Source organism: Trichechus manatus, unplaced genomic scaffold, assembly GCF_000243295.1.
Source record: "Trichechus manatus latirostris isolate Lorelei unplaced genomic scaffold, TriManLat1.0 scaffold00024, whole genome shotgun sequence".
Taxonomy (NCBI): Eukaryota; Metazoa; Chordata; class Mammalia; order Sirenia; family Trichechidae; genus Trichechus; species Trichechus manatus.
In genome coordinates, this window is record NW_004443960.1 from 14,733,409 (window position 1) to 14,749,215 (window position 15,807).

The 15,807-nt window shown below is 45.2% G+C and overlaps 1 protein-coding gene across 1 annotated transcript in view; it reads left to right on the forward strand.

The window, feature by feature from the left end:
* The window catches only part of ABCC1 (ATP binding cassette subfamily C member 1 (ABCC1 blood group)), a 167,879-nt gene that overhangs the window by 94,941 nt on the left and 57,131 nt on the right, over window positions 1-15,807 (forward strand). Inside the window, exons 10-12 of the mRNA XM_004373287.3 lie at window positions 508-669; window positions 5,158-5,250; window positions 7,431-7,634. Coding sequence (XP_004373344.1) covers window positions 508-669; window positions 5,158-5,250; window positions 7,431-7,634 — 459 coding nt within the window. The remainder of the gene's footprint in view (window positions 1-507; window positions 670-5,157; window positions 5,251-7,430; window positions 7,635-15,807) is intronic.

Below are 15,807 nucleotides of genomic sequence, written 5' to 3' on the forward strand. Positions count from 1 at the left end.
CCAGGGAGGCTGCTAAACAACATACAATGCACAGGGCGGTCACCACAGCAGAGAATCACCGGGTCCCAAGTGTCAGCGGTGCTGGGGTTGGGGTATCCTGACCTAGACCTTTGATGCTTCACTGGGATCTGGGGACCAGCAGCATCCATGCCACCGGGGAGCTTGTTAGACAAGCAGAATCTCAGGCCCCGCCTAGACCTACTGACTCAGGATCTGCACAGGTGATTGGTGTGCACATTACTGTGTGCAAAGCCCTGCGTTAGACAGCTGCTAAGGTCCTTTCCAAACTGAAGGGCTCAAGATGGGGAGGCAGCGAGTGTCTGTGACAAGAGCATGGGCTTTGTGATGAGCTAGGCAGGCTGGGCAGCCTGGTGAGCTGGCAGGGGAGGAGGACAGGGCATGGCATTTCCCCTGCTGGGCAGCTTCCTTCCTCTCAGCGAGCCTGAAGGGAGAGGACAGCGCTCTCGGCCTGCCACACTCACCCTCTCCCTCTCTTTTCTCCCACAGGCCCTGGTGATCACAAATTCAGCCAGAAAGTCCTCCACGGTTGGGGAGATTGTCAACCTCATGTCTGTGGATGCCCAGCGGTTCATGGACTTGACCACGTACATTAACATGGTCTGGTCAGCCCCTCTGCAAGTCGTCCTTGCTCTCTACCTCCTGTGGCTGGTGTGTGTTTGCCATCGTCCACGTGCGGGCAGTGGGGGCGAGGAGTGGATGTTGAAGATAAGAACATCTCCAGCTCCCTGGCATTTCTTGCTGTCATTCACATTTTAATTGCTGGCCTGTTAGCCAATTCCTGGATATTTTATTCCCTCCCCGAGTTGTCCAGTTTATTGTTCTCTTTAGTGGCATGGTGTTTGCTTACAATTGTCTCTTCTTGACAGTGTATGTAATTTACAACCCTACAGCATCCACAACTATATTTCCCCCACTGTGTCCTCTCAAACTCTAGCCAAACTCATTTGTTTACTAGTCTCTAATTATGTTGGTCAAGATTTTCTCGGTTGCAGGGGATAGAAATCCGACTGAAAGTAGCCTCAGCTACTAAAGGGAAATTTCGGGGTGCACATAACTGATAAGTTCAGAGAATGCAAGCTTCAGGCATGGATGGATCTAGGAGTTCAAGCAATGTTGTAAGGACCTGGTCTCTCTATTTAGTCATTTCTGGCCCTGTTTTCCTCTGAGTTGGCTTCATTCTTAAGTGTGATTTCCCCAAATGGCTTCCATAGCTTTGAACTTACATCATCTTTACAGATAGCAGCTCCAGAGAAAAGAGAATACCATACTGCTTTTGCCTCAGCCAGCGTCCGGGGAGGACTCGGATTGGCCTGGCATAGTCCTATTCACATCCCTGAACCAATCACTAATGACTAGGAGATAGAGTTCTCTGATTGGCCAGCCTGGGTCACATGCCTTCTGTTATTGTTCAGGAGGTAGAGGTTTTGTGAGTGACAGCCCCTCCAGATGGGGAGGGGCAGTTCCCCCTCCTAAATTGGTGATGAGCAAAGATGCCTATGATATTACACCTGTCTTGTTCTTTCCCACCTCTGAGCCTTCGCACATGCCTTTCCTTCCACCAGGAATTCCCTTCCTGCCTTCCTCCCTAGAGCCGAAATCGCATCCATCCTTCAAAGTCTATGACAGATGCTGCATCCATTGATTTCTTTCCTCTCAATCAATGAATTTCCTCCTTTTTTGAATCCCAGTAACTTTAGTGTAGGATCTCACCTGATTCTACCTTCTAAAATAGTCCTTTGTATGCCTGGGGTCCTCACCTCTTAGCATGTGACCTTCTCACCTGCAGCAGATAGGGTCTTATGTATTTTCATATCGTCTGTGGGTGCGGTCCCGGGAGGGCTGGTGCATAATAGGAACACAGCAATGATCTGCTGCTCTGACCATTGTTTACATTTTTAGTATATTTATAGAGCAGGAGGTAAATAATTATTATGTGTTTCTAAAAATGAAACTTAGGGGGAAAAAAAAGAAACACCAGAATTTAAATATCAAAATGAGTATCCTTTCAGGCAGACATCTTGGGGTGTCTACTGCCCAGAAGGTGCTGCTACAGCTACAAGTAGTTTTGGGATGCTTAGAATCGCCATCGGGGTTTTTTTGAGAGCCATGAAGAACATTGCCTAGCGTCACACTTCGCTTTAGACGAGGGTTGCTCAGCCTCGGCACTGCTGACATTTTGGATCAGGTAATTCTCTGTTGTGGGGCTGTCTTGTGTATTGCAGGAGGTTAATAGCATCCCCCCACCCCAGTGTGACAACCAAAAATGTCTCCAGACATTTGTCAAAGTCCCCTGGGGGGCAGCTTCACCTTTGGTTGAGAACCACAGCTTTGGACCAAAAATAGGATTTCTCTGACCAGTAAAACGTGGTATAGGTTAGTAGAAGGAGCCGTGGTGGCCCAGTGGTTAAGTGCTTGACTGTTAACTGAAAGTTCGGCAGTTCAAACCTACCAACTGCTCCGCGGGAGAAAAGACCTGGCAATCTGCTCCCATAAAGTTACAGCCTAGGAAACTCTATGGGGGCAGTTCTCCTCGGTCTTATAGGGTCCTATGAGTTGGAATCGACTTGATAGCACACAACGACAACATAGGATAGTAGATGAGAGTACGGGCTCTGAGTCAGACTGCGTGGATTCAAATTTTGCCTCTTCTGTTTACCAGCTCTGTGACTTTGGACAAGTTACTTAATGTCTCCAAGCCTCAGTTTCCCTCTCTGTAAATTAGTGATAATAATAGTATCACTCATCATAGGGGTGTTAGGATAATTAAATGAATTAATGCAGGTAATGTTCATAGAACAGTGCCTGATACATAGATGTGCTCCCTGTGACCTTTCACAGGCAGGCTGCCAGACCTGTCTTCCGAGGTGCCTCTGGGTGGGTTTGAACTGCCAATCATTCGGCTAGTCGTTGCGCACTTAACCGTGTGTGCCACAGAGGGACTCCTTAGCTATAGTAATTATTGGCTGTCAGAGTCGATTTGGAGTGCTCTGGTTGTCTGTAGAAATCATGTTCATGCTCACAGGTGGGTTAGTCTTCACCAGGAACAGATAAGTCTCAAAACCATTTGGAGCAACAACAGCATTTTTCTGGAGTTAGGATTGTAGTTCTGAGGCTAAATACTTGTAACATTTTTGTGAATATGTGTCTTCCTGAATGCCTAAAGAAAAATAGAATCACCTTCTCTTATAATTCCATCTGTATGTATCAACTAAGTGCACATGCTGTGGCCTGGCTTTCGGGCCCTTCTTTTTATCTGTGTAACTTAGAAGGCAATGGGAAGAGGCAGATCTATATCTTGTCTCTGCTGCTGACCCTTAACCTCTCTGAGACTACATTTCTGTATCAGTAAATGGGATACTAGAACAAGTCCACATCCTCTTATCTACAAATCCCAAAATTAAAATGCTCTGAAAAGCGTAAGTTTTTCTCAACTCGTTGGGTAGCAAAACCTGACCTGAACCGACATGAGGGTATTTATAGTTTTGATTATCCTTGTAAGCATGAGTATTCTGTCTTGTTGCTGAAAAATCAGTGCATTTGATTATGGGGTATTGCAGTGGTTAAACCCTCAGCTGCTAACTGAAAGGTTCAAACCTGCCAGCTACTCCACAGGAGAAAGATGTGGCAGTCTGCTTCCGTAAAGATTACAGCCTTGGAAACATTATGGGGCTGTGCTACTCTGTCCTGTAGAGTCACTATGAGTCGGAATCAACTCGATGGCAGTGGGTTTGGTTTGTTTTATTTTTTGGTCCTAGACCCTGCTGGGGTCGCTATGAGTCAGAATCAAGGCTACAGCAATATGATTTTGGTTATATGTTAACCCTTTTTTGCAGAACCCTTTTTAAGTTTCTAAAATATTAAATACATGGCATATGTTCCTGAGTGGAGTTCCCCGAGAGCACCCCAGGCTTGATGATTTGCTAGGATGACACACAGGACTCAGCAGATGGTTGGCTCACGGCTATAATTTATTACAGTGAAAGGATTCACAGAAAAATCAGCAAAGGAAAAAGGTGCACGGGGTGAAGTCTGGGGGAACCCAGATGTGAGCTTCCAAGGGTCCCCTCCTCATGGGGTCGCACAGGATGCACTTAATTCCTCCAGCGACGAGTTGTGTCAACATGTATGAAATGTTATCTACCAGGGAAGTTCATTAGAGACTCAGTGCCCGGGGTGTTTACTGGGGGCTGGTCATGTAGGCAGCCTCTACCTGGGACGACTCCCAGAAGGAAAAGGGGTGTTCAGCATAAACCATGTTGTTTTTACAAATAGTTTAGACACTAAAGAGCCAAACCCTTTTCTGTCGAGTGGATTCCGACTCATAGTGACCCTAGGACATAGTCAAACTGCCCCATAGGGTTTCTGAGGCTGTAATCTTTACAGAAGCAGACTGCCACATCTTTCTTCCACAGAGTAACTGGTGGGTTTGAACCACTGGCCTTTTGGTTAACAGCTGAGTGCTTAACCACTGTGCCACCAGGGCTCCTCCCAGTTTAGGCATAGTGGGCCATTGATCAGTTCTGGAAATTGTGGGAGCCCCCTCAAAATCCAAGTTCCCAGACACCAGCCAAGAGCCACCCTCATCAGCAGGCCTTTCTAAAGAATATTTTATTGTGTTTTTGGTGAATGTTTACACAGCAAATTAGTTCCCATTTGACAATTTCTCTACAAATTGTTGAGTGACGTTAAGGCCTGCTGTGTGTTAACTCCAGGAGAAAGATGTGGCAGCCTGCTCCCATAAAGAATTACAGCCTTGGAAACCCTATGGGGCAGTTCTACTCTGTCCTTTAGGGTCGCTATGAGTCAGAATCAAGGCTACAGCAATATGTTTTTGGTTACATGTTAACCCTTTTTTGCACAACCCCTTTTTAACTTTCTAAAATATTAAAGTTCTAATTTGCAAGACTTATCTGGCCTCAAGAGTTTCGGGTAAGGGATTGTAGACCTGCGTCTTCTCAAAGGGGTTGGAGAGATGCTTGGGAATAAATTTGCAAACTCTTGACATGCCACTGCTAGAAAAATGTCATGACAACTGCCCTGAACTTCCTTGTCCAAGTCGGCGTGGGGTGGATCAGCCCGTTGGCCTCTGTTCTCTCCTGTCTGGTGAGTGGTTATGAGTCTCCTTTCCTTCCTCAGAACTTGGGCCCATCTGTCCTGGCCGGGGTGGCTGTAATGATCCTCATGGTTCCCGTCAACGCTGTGATGGCAATGAAGACCAAGACCTATCAGGTAGGGTATCTGTCTCTGCAGAGCCCCGGCTGGGCCCTCACCTGAGGCCTTTCCACGTGAGTGTTAGTTGAGTTCGTTCTGCTCAAGCTCTGAGGTTCTCAGCCTTGCCTGCCTGTTAGAATCACAATCTTGGGGTGGGGCCTGGGGAGCTTTGACAAATGCAGGTGCCTAGGCCCTGCCCCAAGATTCTGATTCCCTAGTGTGGGTGGGGCCTGCCTGTCAGATTTTTAAAGCTTCCCAGGTGATTCCAGTGGGTGGCCAAGGCTGAGGGCTCTTGAGTTAGACACAGTGAGTCAGTGATCGAAGTCATAATGTCTGTGAGCCCCAACGGACTCCTTATTTCCCATGGAATTGATTCATTTGTGTACGTATATAAGGAGCCCTGGTGGCGCAGCGGTTAAGCACTTGGCTGCTAACTGAATGGTCGGCGGTTTGAGCCCATCAGTTGCTCTGCAGGAGAAAGATGTGGCAGTCTGCTGCAGTAAAGATTGGAAACCCTATGGGGCAGTTCTGCTGTGTCCTACAGGGTTGCTGTGAGTTGGAATTGACAGCAACAGGTTTGGTTTTGGTATGTATATATGTATGTGTGTTTTCAAGAGCTGAGTAAAAATTACTCCCTACTTTTTTCCCAGTTCTTACCTTATGCTGGGCACGTGCTAAACCCTTAATTTTTAGAGATTATTTGGAATTTTAAAGTTTTTAAATATGCAAGTAATAGAGTGAATGTGTCTCATTATTAGAAAAGTTCAAATAATACAAAAGTATGTAGATTAAAAGGGGATATCCCTTTCCCTACCCTTTCAACCTCTGTCAACACACTGAAGCGAATCTTTCTAGAACTTTTTACATATCTATGGATCTGATTAACTACATAACTAGGTTTGGAGTGTGCATGTACTTTTGTGGTATTATTTCTATATGTATTTTTACACAAATAGCCTTCTTCAGTAGCATAATTTTGTCATTTCATACCACGTCTTGTGGGTCCTTCTATGTCATGTTGTATAGGTTGACTTCATTCTCTTGAACTCGTGCCTAATGGTCCATAACAGAGAAGGGCCATGGTTTATTTCTCCATTCCCCTTTTGGTGAATATTTATGATGTGCCTGTGGAGTGTCAAATGAGAGCACTTGGCTGCCCAGATGGTACCGTAGGGGCAATGAGTTCCAGGAGGTAGGCCTGGTGGGATGGGCGGCCTCATCAGGTAGGGACCAGGGATTGACAAGGAAGGGGCTTGGGCTCGGTCACCTTTTGTGGTCTCGATGTGTAGGTTTTCCCGAGCAGCCTGCTTCTGAAACAGCTTCATTTACTGGCCTCCGAGTTGTTTTGCCTGAAATTTCCTCATCTGTGACCTGGGGAAAACCATGCACTTAACAGTAGGCTTGTTGTGATCAATTAAATGACTGAGTGCATGTAAGATGCTTAGTACAGTCCCTGGCAGATGGAAAATGCTGGGCGATATTAAAAATATTTAACAACTCTACAGCATGGGCATCCATCACTAGAACTATTGCCAGCTAGCACAGAAATATCTTAGTACTTTAACAACCACATACTGGATGAAAATCAGTAAAGAAAATGGAGGGAAAAAACTATAACATCTCCCCTGTGTATGGATCAGCAGAGTAGGGCCCATGCCTCTTCTTTCCTCGACACCTGAAGAGTTTTTCTTTCCTTTATTCCTTGACTCTAAGTTCCCTTAACTTCTAACTTAGCCTGATTCAAAGCATTTTTTTTTTTCCTTGTAAAGGAATCCTTAGGAGTGGTCTTCTGGGCGAAGAGTACATAGAATTCATAGAGATTATATATACCAGTTGCCGTGAGTCGGCTTGCACTCGTGGTGACCCCACGTGTGTCATAGTAGAACTGGGCTCCATAGGGTTTTCAGTGGCTGATTTTTTTAAGACATAGATTACCAGGCCTTTGTTCTGTGGCACCTCTTAGTGAACTGAAACCTCCAACCTTTCAGTTAGCAGCTGAGTGCATTAACCATTTGCACCACCCAGGGACTGCTAAAAGAGATCAGAGTCAGTTTTCCCACCATCAAGAAGACCCCTTTTTAATAGATGATGATGTCATGTGATGGTGCTCATTGGACATTGAGAAACCTAGTTCGAAGGCCAGAAGTGAGTGGTCATCCCACGGATGCAATGTTGATTGGTTGTCCTTCTCTTCAAAGGTGGCTCACATGAAGAGCAAAGACAGTCGGATTAAGCTGATGAATGAAATTCTGAATGGGATCAAGGTACTAAAGCTTTACGCCTGGGAGCTGGCTTTCAAGGATAAGGTGTTGGCCATCAGGAAGGAAGAGCTGAAAGTGCTGAAGAAGTCTGCTTACCTGGCAGCTGTGGGGACCTTCACCTGGGTCTGCACACCTTTCCTGGTGAGTGAAGCCACGTTTATCCTGGCCCACATTGTTTTATGTTTTATTTTATTTTCATACGTAAATATTTTTTAAAGGTCACTATCTCAGCGATGCCTTCTTTGAGCACTCTTTTTAAAATGGCCACCCCCTCCATTTATTTTTTAATTGTGGTAAATAGATGTGTAACCAAACATTTATTCATAGCACTTGTTACCCTCTAGCCCACCAATACCCAAAAGTAGCCAATTCAGGAACTGTTTGTTACAGGTCTGCTATGAGGTAGGCTTTTGTGCTAGAATGTAAACCAGCGCGCTCTGCTCCTTCATTGAGAAAGTCTTGCTGTGAAAAAAATGTCAGCAGAACTAAATGGCAAGCTTAGTGCCATAGTTGATCTACATGATGGTGCGGGCTCCTCTCTGTCAGAGCAGTAATTCTGGTCTTCTTTTTGTGTGTGAGTTAGAATTTTATTCTACATTTTTCTCCAGCTCTTTCCAGGACCCGTTGTTGTGATCCCTGTCGGAACAATCGGTGGTAGCCCGGCACCATCTGGTTGTGCTGGACTCAGTCTGGTGGAGGCCATGGTACTTGTGGTCCATTAGTGCTTTGGACTAATCTTTCCCTTGTGTGTTTTGTTTTCTTCTTTCTCCCTTGCTCCAGATGTAGTGAGACCAGTGGGGTATCTTAGATGGCCACTCACAAGCTTTTAAGACCCCAAACGCTGCTCACCAAAGTAGAATGTAGAACATTTTCTTTATAAAGTATGTTATGCCAATTGAGCTAGATGTTCCTCGAGATCACCCTCATTTTCTGAGTTGTTCCTCCTCCAGACTCACGGCCCCTTAAGTTTCCTATCTAATCTTTCAAGTTGCTGTTGTCAGTTTGATCCCATATAGATAGTTCTTAAAAGAGCATAATGCTCAGGGCAGAACTTTTTTACTAGTTAAGCTAAACTATTGTTTGGTTTTAAGAAGACTTCACGGGATATTTTTGGTTTAAGGTTTAAAGATTATCTTAGGGCAGTAGTTTGGGGAGTTCATCCAGCCTCCATGGCTCCAGAAAGACTGGGTTCCATGAGAGTTTGAAATTCTGCTCTGTATTCCCCTCCCCCCTTTTGATTAGTATTCTTTTGTAGAATCTTTTATCTTTTAAAAATTTTTATTTTGTTGTTAACATAAGGGGCCCCGGTGGTGCAGTGGTTAAGCACTCAGCTGCTAACTGAAAGGTCGATCATTCGAACTCACCAGCTGCTCCACCGGAGAAAGATGCAGCAGTCGCTTCTGTAAAGATTTACAACCTTGGAAGTCTTATGGGGCAGTTCTGCTCTGTCCTGTAGGGTCACTTTGAGTTGAATTTGACTCAACTGCAGTGGGTTTGATTTTTGTTTGGTTGAAAATATACACAGCAAAACGAACCTTCTATAGAATCTTTGATTGAAATGTTCAGTGATGGTAGCTGGGCACCATCCAGTTCTTCTGGTCTCATGGCAGAGGAGGCAGGTGTTCATGGAGTGGAAAAAAAACTCATTGCAGTCAAGTCGATTCTGACTCACAGCAACCCTATAGGACACAGTAGAGCTGGCCCCTAGGGTTTCCAAGGAGTGGCTGGCTGGTAGATTCAAACTGCCAACCTTTTGGTTAAGAGACAGGCTCTTAACTACTGTGCCACCAGTGCTTGTTGATACACAGCCAGAGTTTCAAATTCAGTAGGTTGTGGGCAAGGCTTGAGAATGTGCATTTCCAGTAAGTTCCCAGGTGCTGTTGATGGTGCTGGTCCAGGGTCTGCACTTTGAGAACTGCTGGAGTAGATCTTTGCTGCTCAAGGTGTGGCTCACCTCCCAGCTGCATTGGCATCACCTGGGAGCTTGGGCCCCACCTGGGACGGGTGACTTTGAACCTGCATTTTTGCATATCCCTAGGTGATTGATATGCCCATTAAAGTTTGAGAAACACTGAGAGACAGTAGACTCAGCCAACTTTTTGGGAAAGCGCCAGATAGTAAAATATTTTAGGCTTTTTGGGCCACATAGTCTCTGTCACAACCACTCAGCTCTGCCTTTGTAGGGCAAAAGTAGCCAGTGACAATATGTAAATAAATGGATGTGGATACACTGCCATAAAAATTTATAGACACTGACGTTTGAATGTCATGTAATTTCCACGTCATGAAGTATTATTCTTTTTTTAATTTTCTCAACCATTTATAAGTGTAAAATCCATTCTGAGCTCGTGGGCTGTACTTAGACAGGTAGGGGGTTGGGTCTGGGCTGTAGTTGTATTTGAAGACCCCTGGCCTAGAGGAATGGAGTGTTCTTCTGAGGGTCAGGACACTCGCTGCCGTCTGCTGCCAGCTCACTGTGTGACTGTAAGTCAGTCATTTTACCTGTCTGACCCTGGTTTTTCCCAGATGCAGAATGAGGGGCTCGACCACCAGGCTGTCAGCCACGGGCCCTCACCTCCCCTCCCATGCCCACGGTAGATGTCCACAGTCGATCATGATGCTCTTGCCTCCTGAGTTATGTCCAAGCAGCCATCCAGGTGACCACTGTCAATTGACTGCAGCTGGCACAAAAAATGACATCTCTGCAGTTCTGGTACTTCATGTTCCCTAAGGTCCTTCCAGCTCAACTGTCCCGTCACTCGGGGCTGGAGTCATGCTGCAGCATTCTTCTCCTACTCCAGTCTCCCCGACTCTCCCCACAAAACCAAAACCAAACCCGTTGCCATCGAGTGGAGTCTGACTCACAGCAACCCCGTGTGACAGAGTAGAACTGCCCCATGGGGTTTCCAAGGCTTTAATCTTTACAGAAGCAGACTGCCACATCTTTCTTCTGTGGAGCGGCTGGTGGGTTTGAACTGCTGACCTTTTGGTTAGCAGCTGAGCACTTAACCACTGCGTCACCAGGGATCCTTTGAATCACCCCAGGACTTTGAAAAAGTGTCTATTTTTTTAAAAGTAAAAGTAATATAAGGCTGTTGTTGGGTGCCATCAAGTTGGTGACCCCACATGACAGAGTAGCACTGCCCCATAGGATTTTCTAGGGTTTAATCTTTACAGGAGCAGATTGCCAGGCCTTTCTTCTGTGGTGCCTCTGGGTTGGTTCAAACTGCCAACCTTTCGGCTAGCAGCCAAGCACTTAACCATTGGCCACCAGGGCTCCTGTATAAAACTGGGAGGTAGTTATATAGAATGTTCATTTTTATTACTGTTTTTAAACTGTTAAATTGGCACTGCATGTTAAATATGGCTGTTAGGTATTTTATGTATGTGATAACGTTTCATTTTTAAAAAAGTACATTCACGTGTTAAAAATAATTAAAACTGTCTATAGCCTTGACACTATTGACATATTTGGCTGGATAGTTCTTAGTGGTGGAGGCGGTCCTGTGCACTGTAGGATGTTTAGCAGCATCCCTGGCTTCTTCTACCCACTAGATGCCGGTAGCACCCCGCCCCGAGCTGTGACAGCCAAAAATGTCTCCAACCAAAAAAAAAAAAACTGAACCTATTGCTGTTGAGTCAGTTCTGACTCATGGTGGCCCCATGTCTTATAGAGAACAGCTGAAGCTCCATGGGGTTTTCTTGGCTGTAATCTTTGTGGTAGCAGATGGCCAGGTCTTTCTTCTGTGGAGCTGCTGGGTAGCTTTGAACTGTCAATCTTTTGATTAGTAGTTAATTGCAAACTGTTTGCGCCACAAAATGTCTTGAGACATTGCCACGTGTCCCCCGGGGAGTGGGGGGGTGGGGGGCAGAATTAATCCTGTTAAGAACCCATGGTCTACAGTGAAAGGCACAGCTCCTTCCCTTCCCAAGGCCTGGTCGCCTGACTCCCCTGCCCGTACCAGTTTCTTCTGTGTATTTCTACATTTCAATATGCTAAATTTCCAGAAGATTTCAAAGGGTGGCTCCAGGAGACAAAGTAAAGTATTATAATGAAATGTCCAAAGACCTGGAGTTAGAAAACTGAAAGGAAAGAACACACTCAGCATTTCTCAAGCTGGAAAACTAAAGAAAAAATTCAAACCTTGAGTTGCAATATTGAAGGATTCTCTCGGCAAAAAAATTGAATGACACAGGATTCATCAAAAGAAGATGGAAGAAATACACAGTCACTGTACCGAAAAGAATTGGTCGATGTTCAGTCATTTCGGGAGGCAGCATATGATCAAGAACTGATGGTACTGAAGGCAGAAATCCAAGCTGCACTTAAGGCATTGGCAAAAAACAAGGCTCCAGGAATTAACAGAATACCAATTGAAGTGTTTCAGCAAACAGATGCAATGCAGGAAGACAGCTACCTTGTCAACTGACTAGAAGGATCCATAGTTGTTCTCATTCTTAGGAAAGGTGGTCCAACAGAATGCGGAAATTATCGAACAATATTAATATCACATGTAAGTAAAGTACTGCTGAAGATAATTCAGAAATGGTTGCAGCAGTACATCGACAGGTAACTGCCAGAAATTCAAGCCGAATTCAGAAGAGGACATGGAATGAGGGATGTCATAGCTGATGTCAGATGGATCCTGGGTGAAAGCAGAGAATACCGGAAAGATGTTTACCTATGTTTTATTGGCTATGCAAAGGCATCTGACTGTGTGAATCATAACAAATTATGGATAACATTGAGAAGAATGGGATTCCAGAACACTTAATTGTGCTAAGAGGAACCTGTACATAGACCCAGGGGCAGGTACAGAATAAGGGAATAGTGCATGGTTTACAGTCAGGAAAGGTGTGTGTCAGGGTTGTATCCTTTCACTATACTTAGTCTGTGTGCTAAGCAAATAATCCAAGAAACTGGACTACATGAGGAGGAAAGGGGCATCAGGATTGGAGGAAGACTCATTAACAACATTGCAGGATGCAGATGACACAACCTTGCTTGCTGAATGTGAGGAGAACCTGAAGCACTTACTGATGAAGATCAAACACTACAGTCTTCAGTGTGAATTACACCTTAACATGAAGTAAACAAAAATCCTCACAACTGGACCAATAAGCAACATCGTGATAAACAGAAAATATTAAAGTCATCAAGGATTTCATTTTACTTGGATCTACAGTCAATCCCCATGAAAGCAGTAGTCAAGAAATCACACAATGTTTATTGCATTGGGCAAATCTGCTGCAAAAGACCTTTTTAAAGTGTTAAAAAGCAAAGATATCACTTTGAGGAGTAAGGTGCGCCTGACCCAAGCCATGATGTTTTCAGTCGCCTTATATGCGTGTGAAAGCTGGACAATGAATAAGGAAGACTGAAGAAGAATTGGTGCCTTTGAATTATGGTATTGGCGAAGAATATCGAATATACCATGGACTACCAGTAGAACAAACAAATCCGTGTTTGAAGAATTACAGCCAGAACACTGCTTAGAAGTGAGTATGGGCAAGACTTTGTGTCACATACTTTGGACATGTTATCAGGAGGGACCAGTCCCTGGAGAAGGACATGGTGCTTGGTAAAGTAGAGGGTCCGCAAAAAGAGGAAGACCCTCAATGGGATGGATTGACACAGTGGCTGCAACAGTGGACTCAAACGTAGCAATGATTGTGAGGATGGTGGAGGACTGGACAGTGTTTTATTGTGTTGTACACAGGGTTGCTGTGAGTCGGAACTGACTCAACGGCACCTAACGACAGTGACAACACCCACATGTCTATTCTAGTGTAACAGTGAATATATGTAATAAATGTAATTATGCTCTTATACCTCATTTACTTTTACACAAGTGACAGCGTATCGTACTATATATATATGAGTTGTGTTCTGTTATAGGAAAAGATCTGTGGCCAGAGGGGGCAGGTAAGGTTTAGTATGTGATTTGTGTTATACTTAGGGTGGGGGCTGAGGGGAGGTAGGGTGGTTTCCCATCGCCTTTGCTCTGCACATTATGCCCTTTGATGAAACCTACAGTTGACAAGCTATGTTGTCATTCGAATGAGCTGGCCTTTCGCTTTTCATTTTCTGCCCTGGCCTCCCTTACGAAGCCATGGCAAAAGATGCTCAAGAGCAGCACCAGCTTTTCTTAACCTCTGAGTTTGCCACTCGGTGTCGGGACGAAAGGGGAGGGGTGGAGGTGTTGGTGGTGATAGACTTCCAGAGTTGGAGTTTGTTGAGCTGTTTGGCATGAAACAGATGAGCCCAGGTGTCAGTCAGAGACCTTGGCCCTGGCCTAGACACCCTAGCCTCTGACTACATTAGGATAAAATATGTGGCCTTCGGTTCTCTTGGAAAGTGTTTGCGTGTTCTTTCCACTGGGGAATTCCTGGGCCTCGAGGAGGATGAGGTGTTTACGCAGCGGTAGGTGTGATGGAAGGCAGAGGCCAGGGAGACCAGACAAGAGTGGGGATGCCATCGGCGGGATTGATGGGGCTGTTTTTCTAGAATACGGAGCTTGGCATTTATCATGTCCACTTAATGCACTTTCCTAAAACAGCATCACCAGGCAGCCACCAGTCACTGAAACTTTCAATCTTGGAAGATTTGTGAGCTTCTTGTCTTCTAGTTACCTTTCACTCCCTTCGTTAGGATAATTATTCCATATGGTAATTATCTGTTGTGTAGTTGTCTGCTGACCTGATGGTAAGATCTACGTCTCCATTTTTTTATGCTTGTATCCCTAGAACGTTGGGACTTGGCAAGAGAGAATGACTGAATAAGTGATGGAATGAAAGATTTAACTATATTATAAACTCTTCTGCAAGTGACAGAAACCTAACTCAAATTGACTAGAGTAAGGAAGATTTTTTTTTTAAATGTCGTGATATTTAAAAAAAAAAAATATGACATAAGATATGCCATTTTAACTATTTTTAAGTGGACGATTCAGTGGCATTTATTACATTCACAATGTTGTGCAACCTTCAATACTACCTATTTCCAAAACCATCAAAAAGTTTTTCGAGTCACAAAACTGAAAAATCTAGGACGGTACTGGTTTTACACATAGTTAGGGTTGCAAGCATGGCTGGATCTAGGTGCTCCATAGATGATATTAGGAATAATTCCCTCTCTGTCTCTCAGCTCTGCTTTTTCGTGATTTTTTTTTAATCAGCAGATGCTTACTATATGATGGCGTGGTACCTGCCAGCAGTTCCAGCCTTTCATCCTCTTACAGCAGCAGTTCCCATGGTCAGAGAGCCCTTTTCCCCAATACTTCCTGAAAAGCTGTGGGATTGAGTCTCGTTGGTTGTGGTTGGTCAGGTGTTGTGGTTGGCCCCAGTCGCTGGGGCCAGTGAGATGAGATATTGCCATTGGCCAGGCCTGGGTCATGTTGGCCTGGCTTCTGTTGGAGCTGGGAACTGGGAGCAGCTGTGGCTGAAGCTCATAGGCTGAGATTAGGGGGGTTGAGCTCCTCACAGGAGAATTGAGGTGTTGTTATCAGGAACAAGGGAATGGATGCTGGACTGGCAGAACTATCAGATGTCCACAGAAGAGAAATCAGATTTTTTTTGGTGGTGGTAGGCTGAAGTCCATGTGTTTACTGCTGGGTTTCTCAGTGGAGGCAGTATTAGCACTTTGGGTGGGACAGTTCTTCACTGTGTGTGAAGGATCTTCCAGACCCTTGGCCCTTGCCCATTATAAGGCAGTGACATACCTCGGCCCCCCCACCTACCTGCTGCCTCAGTCTTTGTGACAACCCCACATGCCCCACACATTTCCAGATACCTCCTGCTAGAGAACATGGTTAATATCCTTGTTTTCCCATAGACTGTGAGTCTCAGGATTGCCACGACTGTCTGACTCGCCATTCCCCAGCACAGAGTACCTGGCACACAGTAGGTGCTCAGTCAATGACTGATGGATAGATGAATGAATGATCCCCACTTTCTAGAGAAGTCAGGACCATGGATATGACAGAAACTGTGACTTTTCTCCTTCTCTCTCTACACCCTGTGCTGCCAGCAGCCACCCCATCGACTGGGCCTCTGGTCGCCAGGGGACTGGTGCAATCTGGTGGTGAACACCTGGGCCTGGTTTTCTCCACTGCTGAGAGGACACCTCTGAGCGTGTCATCTCCTGCCCTTAGGCAAACCCGTCTATCCATCCATCTGAACATATAAACATCTATCCCTCCCTCCCTCTCTCCCTCCCGCCCTCCCTCCCTTCCTCTCTTCCTTCCTTTTTTCTCTCTTTCTCTGCTTTCTTTCTGTCTGTCTCTCCCTCCCTTCCTTCTTTTCTCTCCTTAGA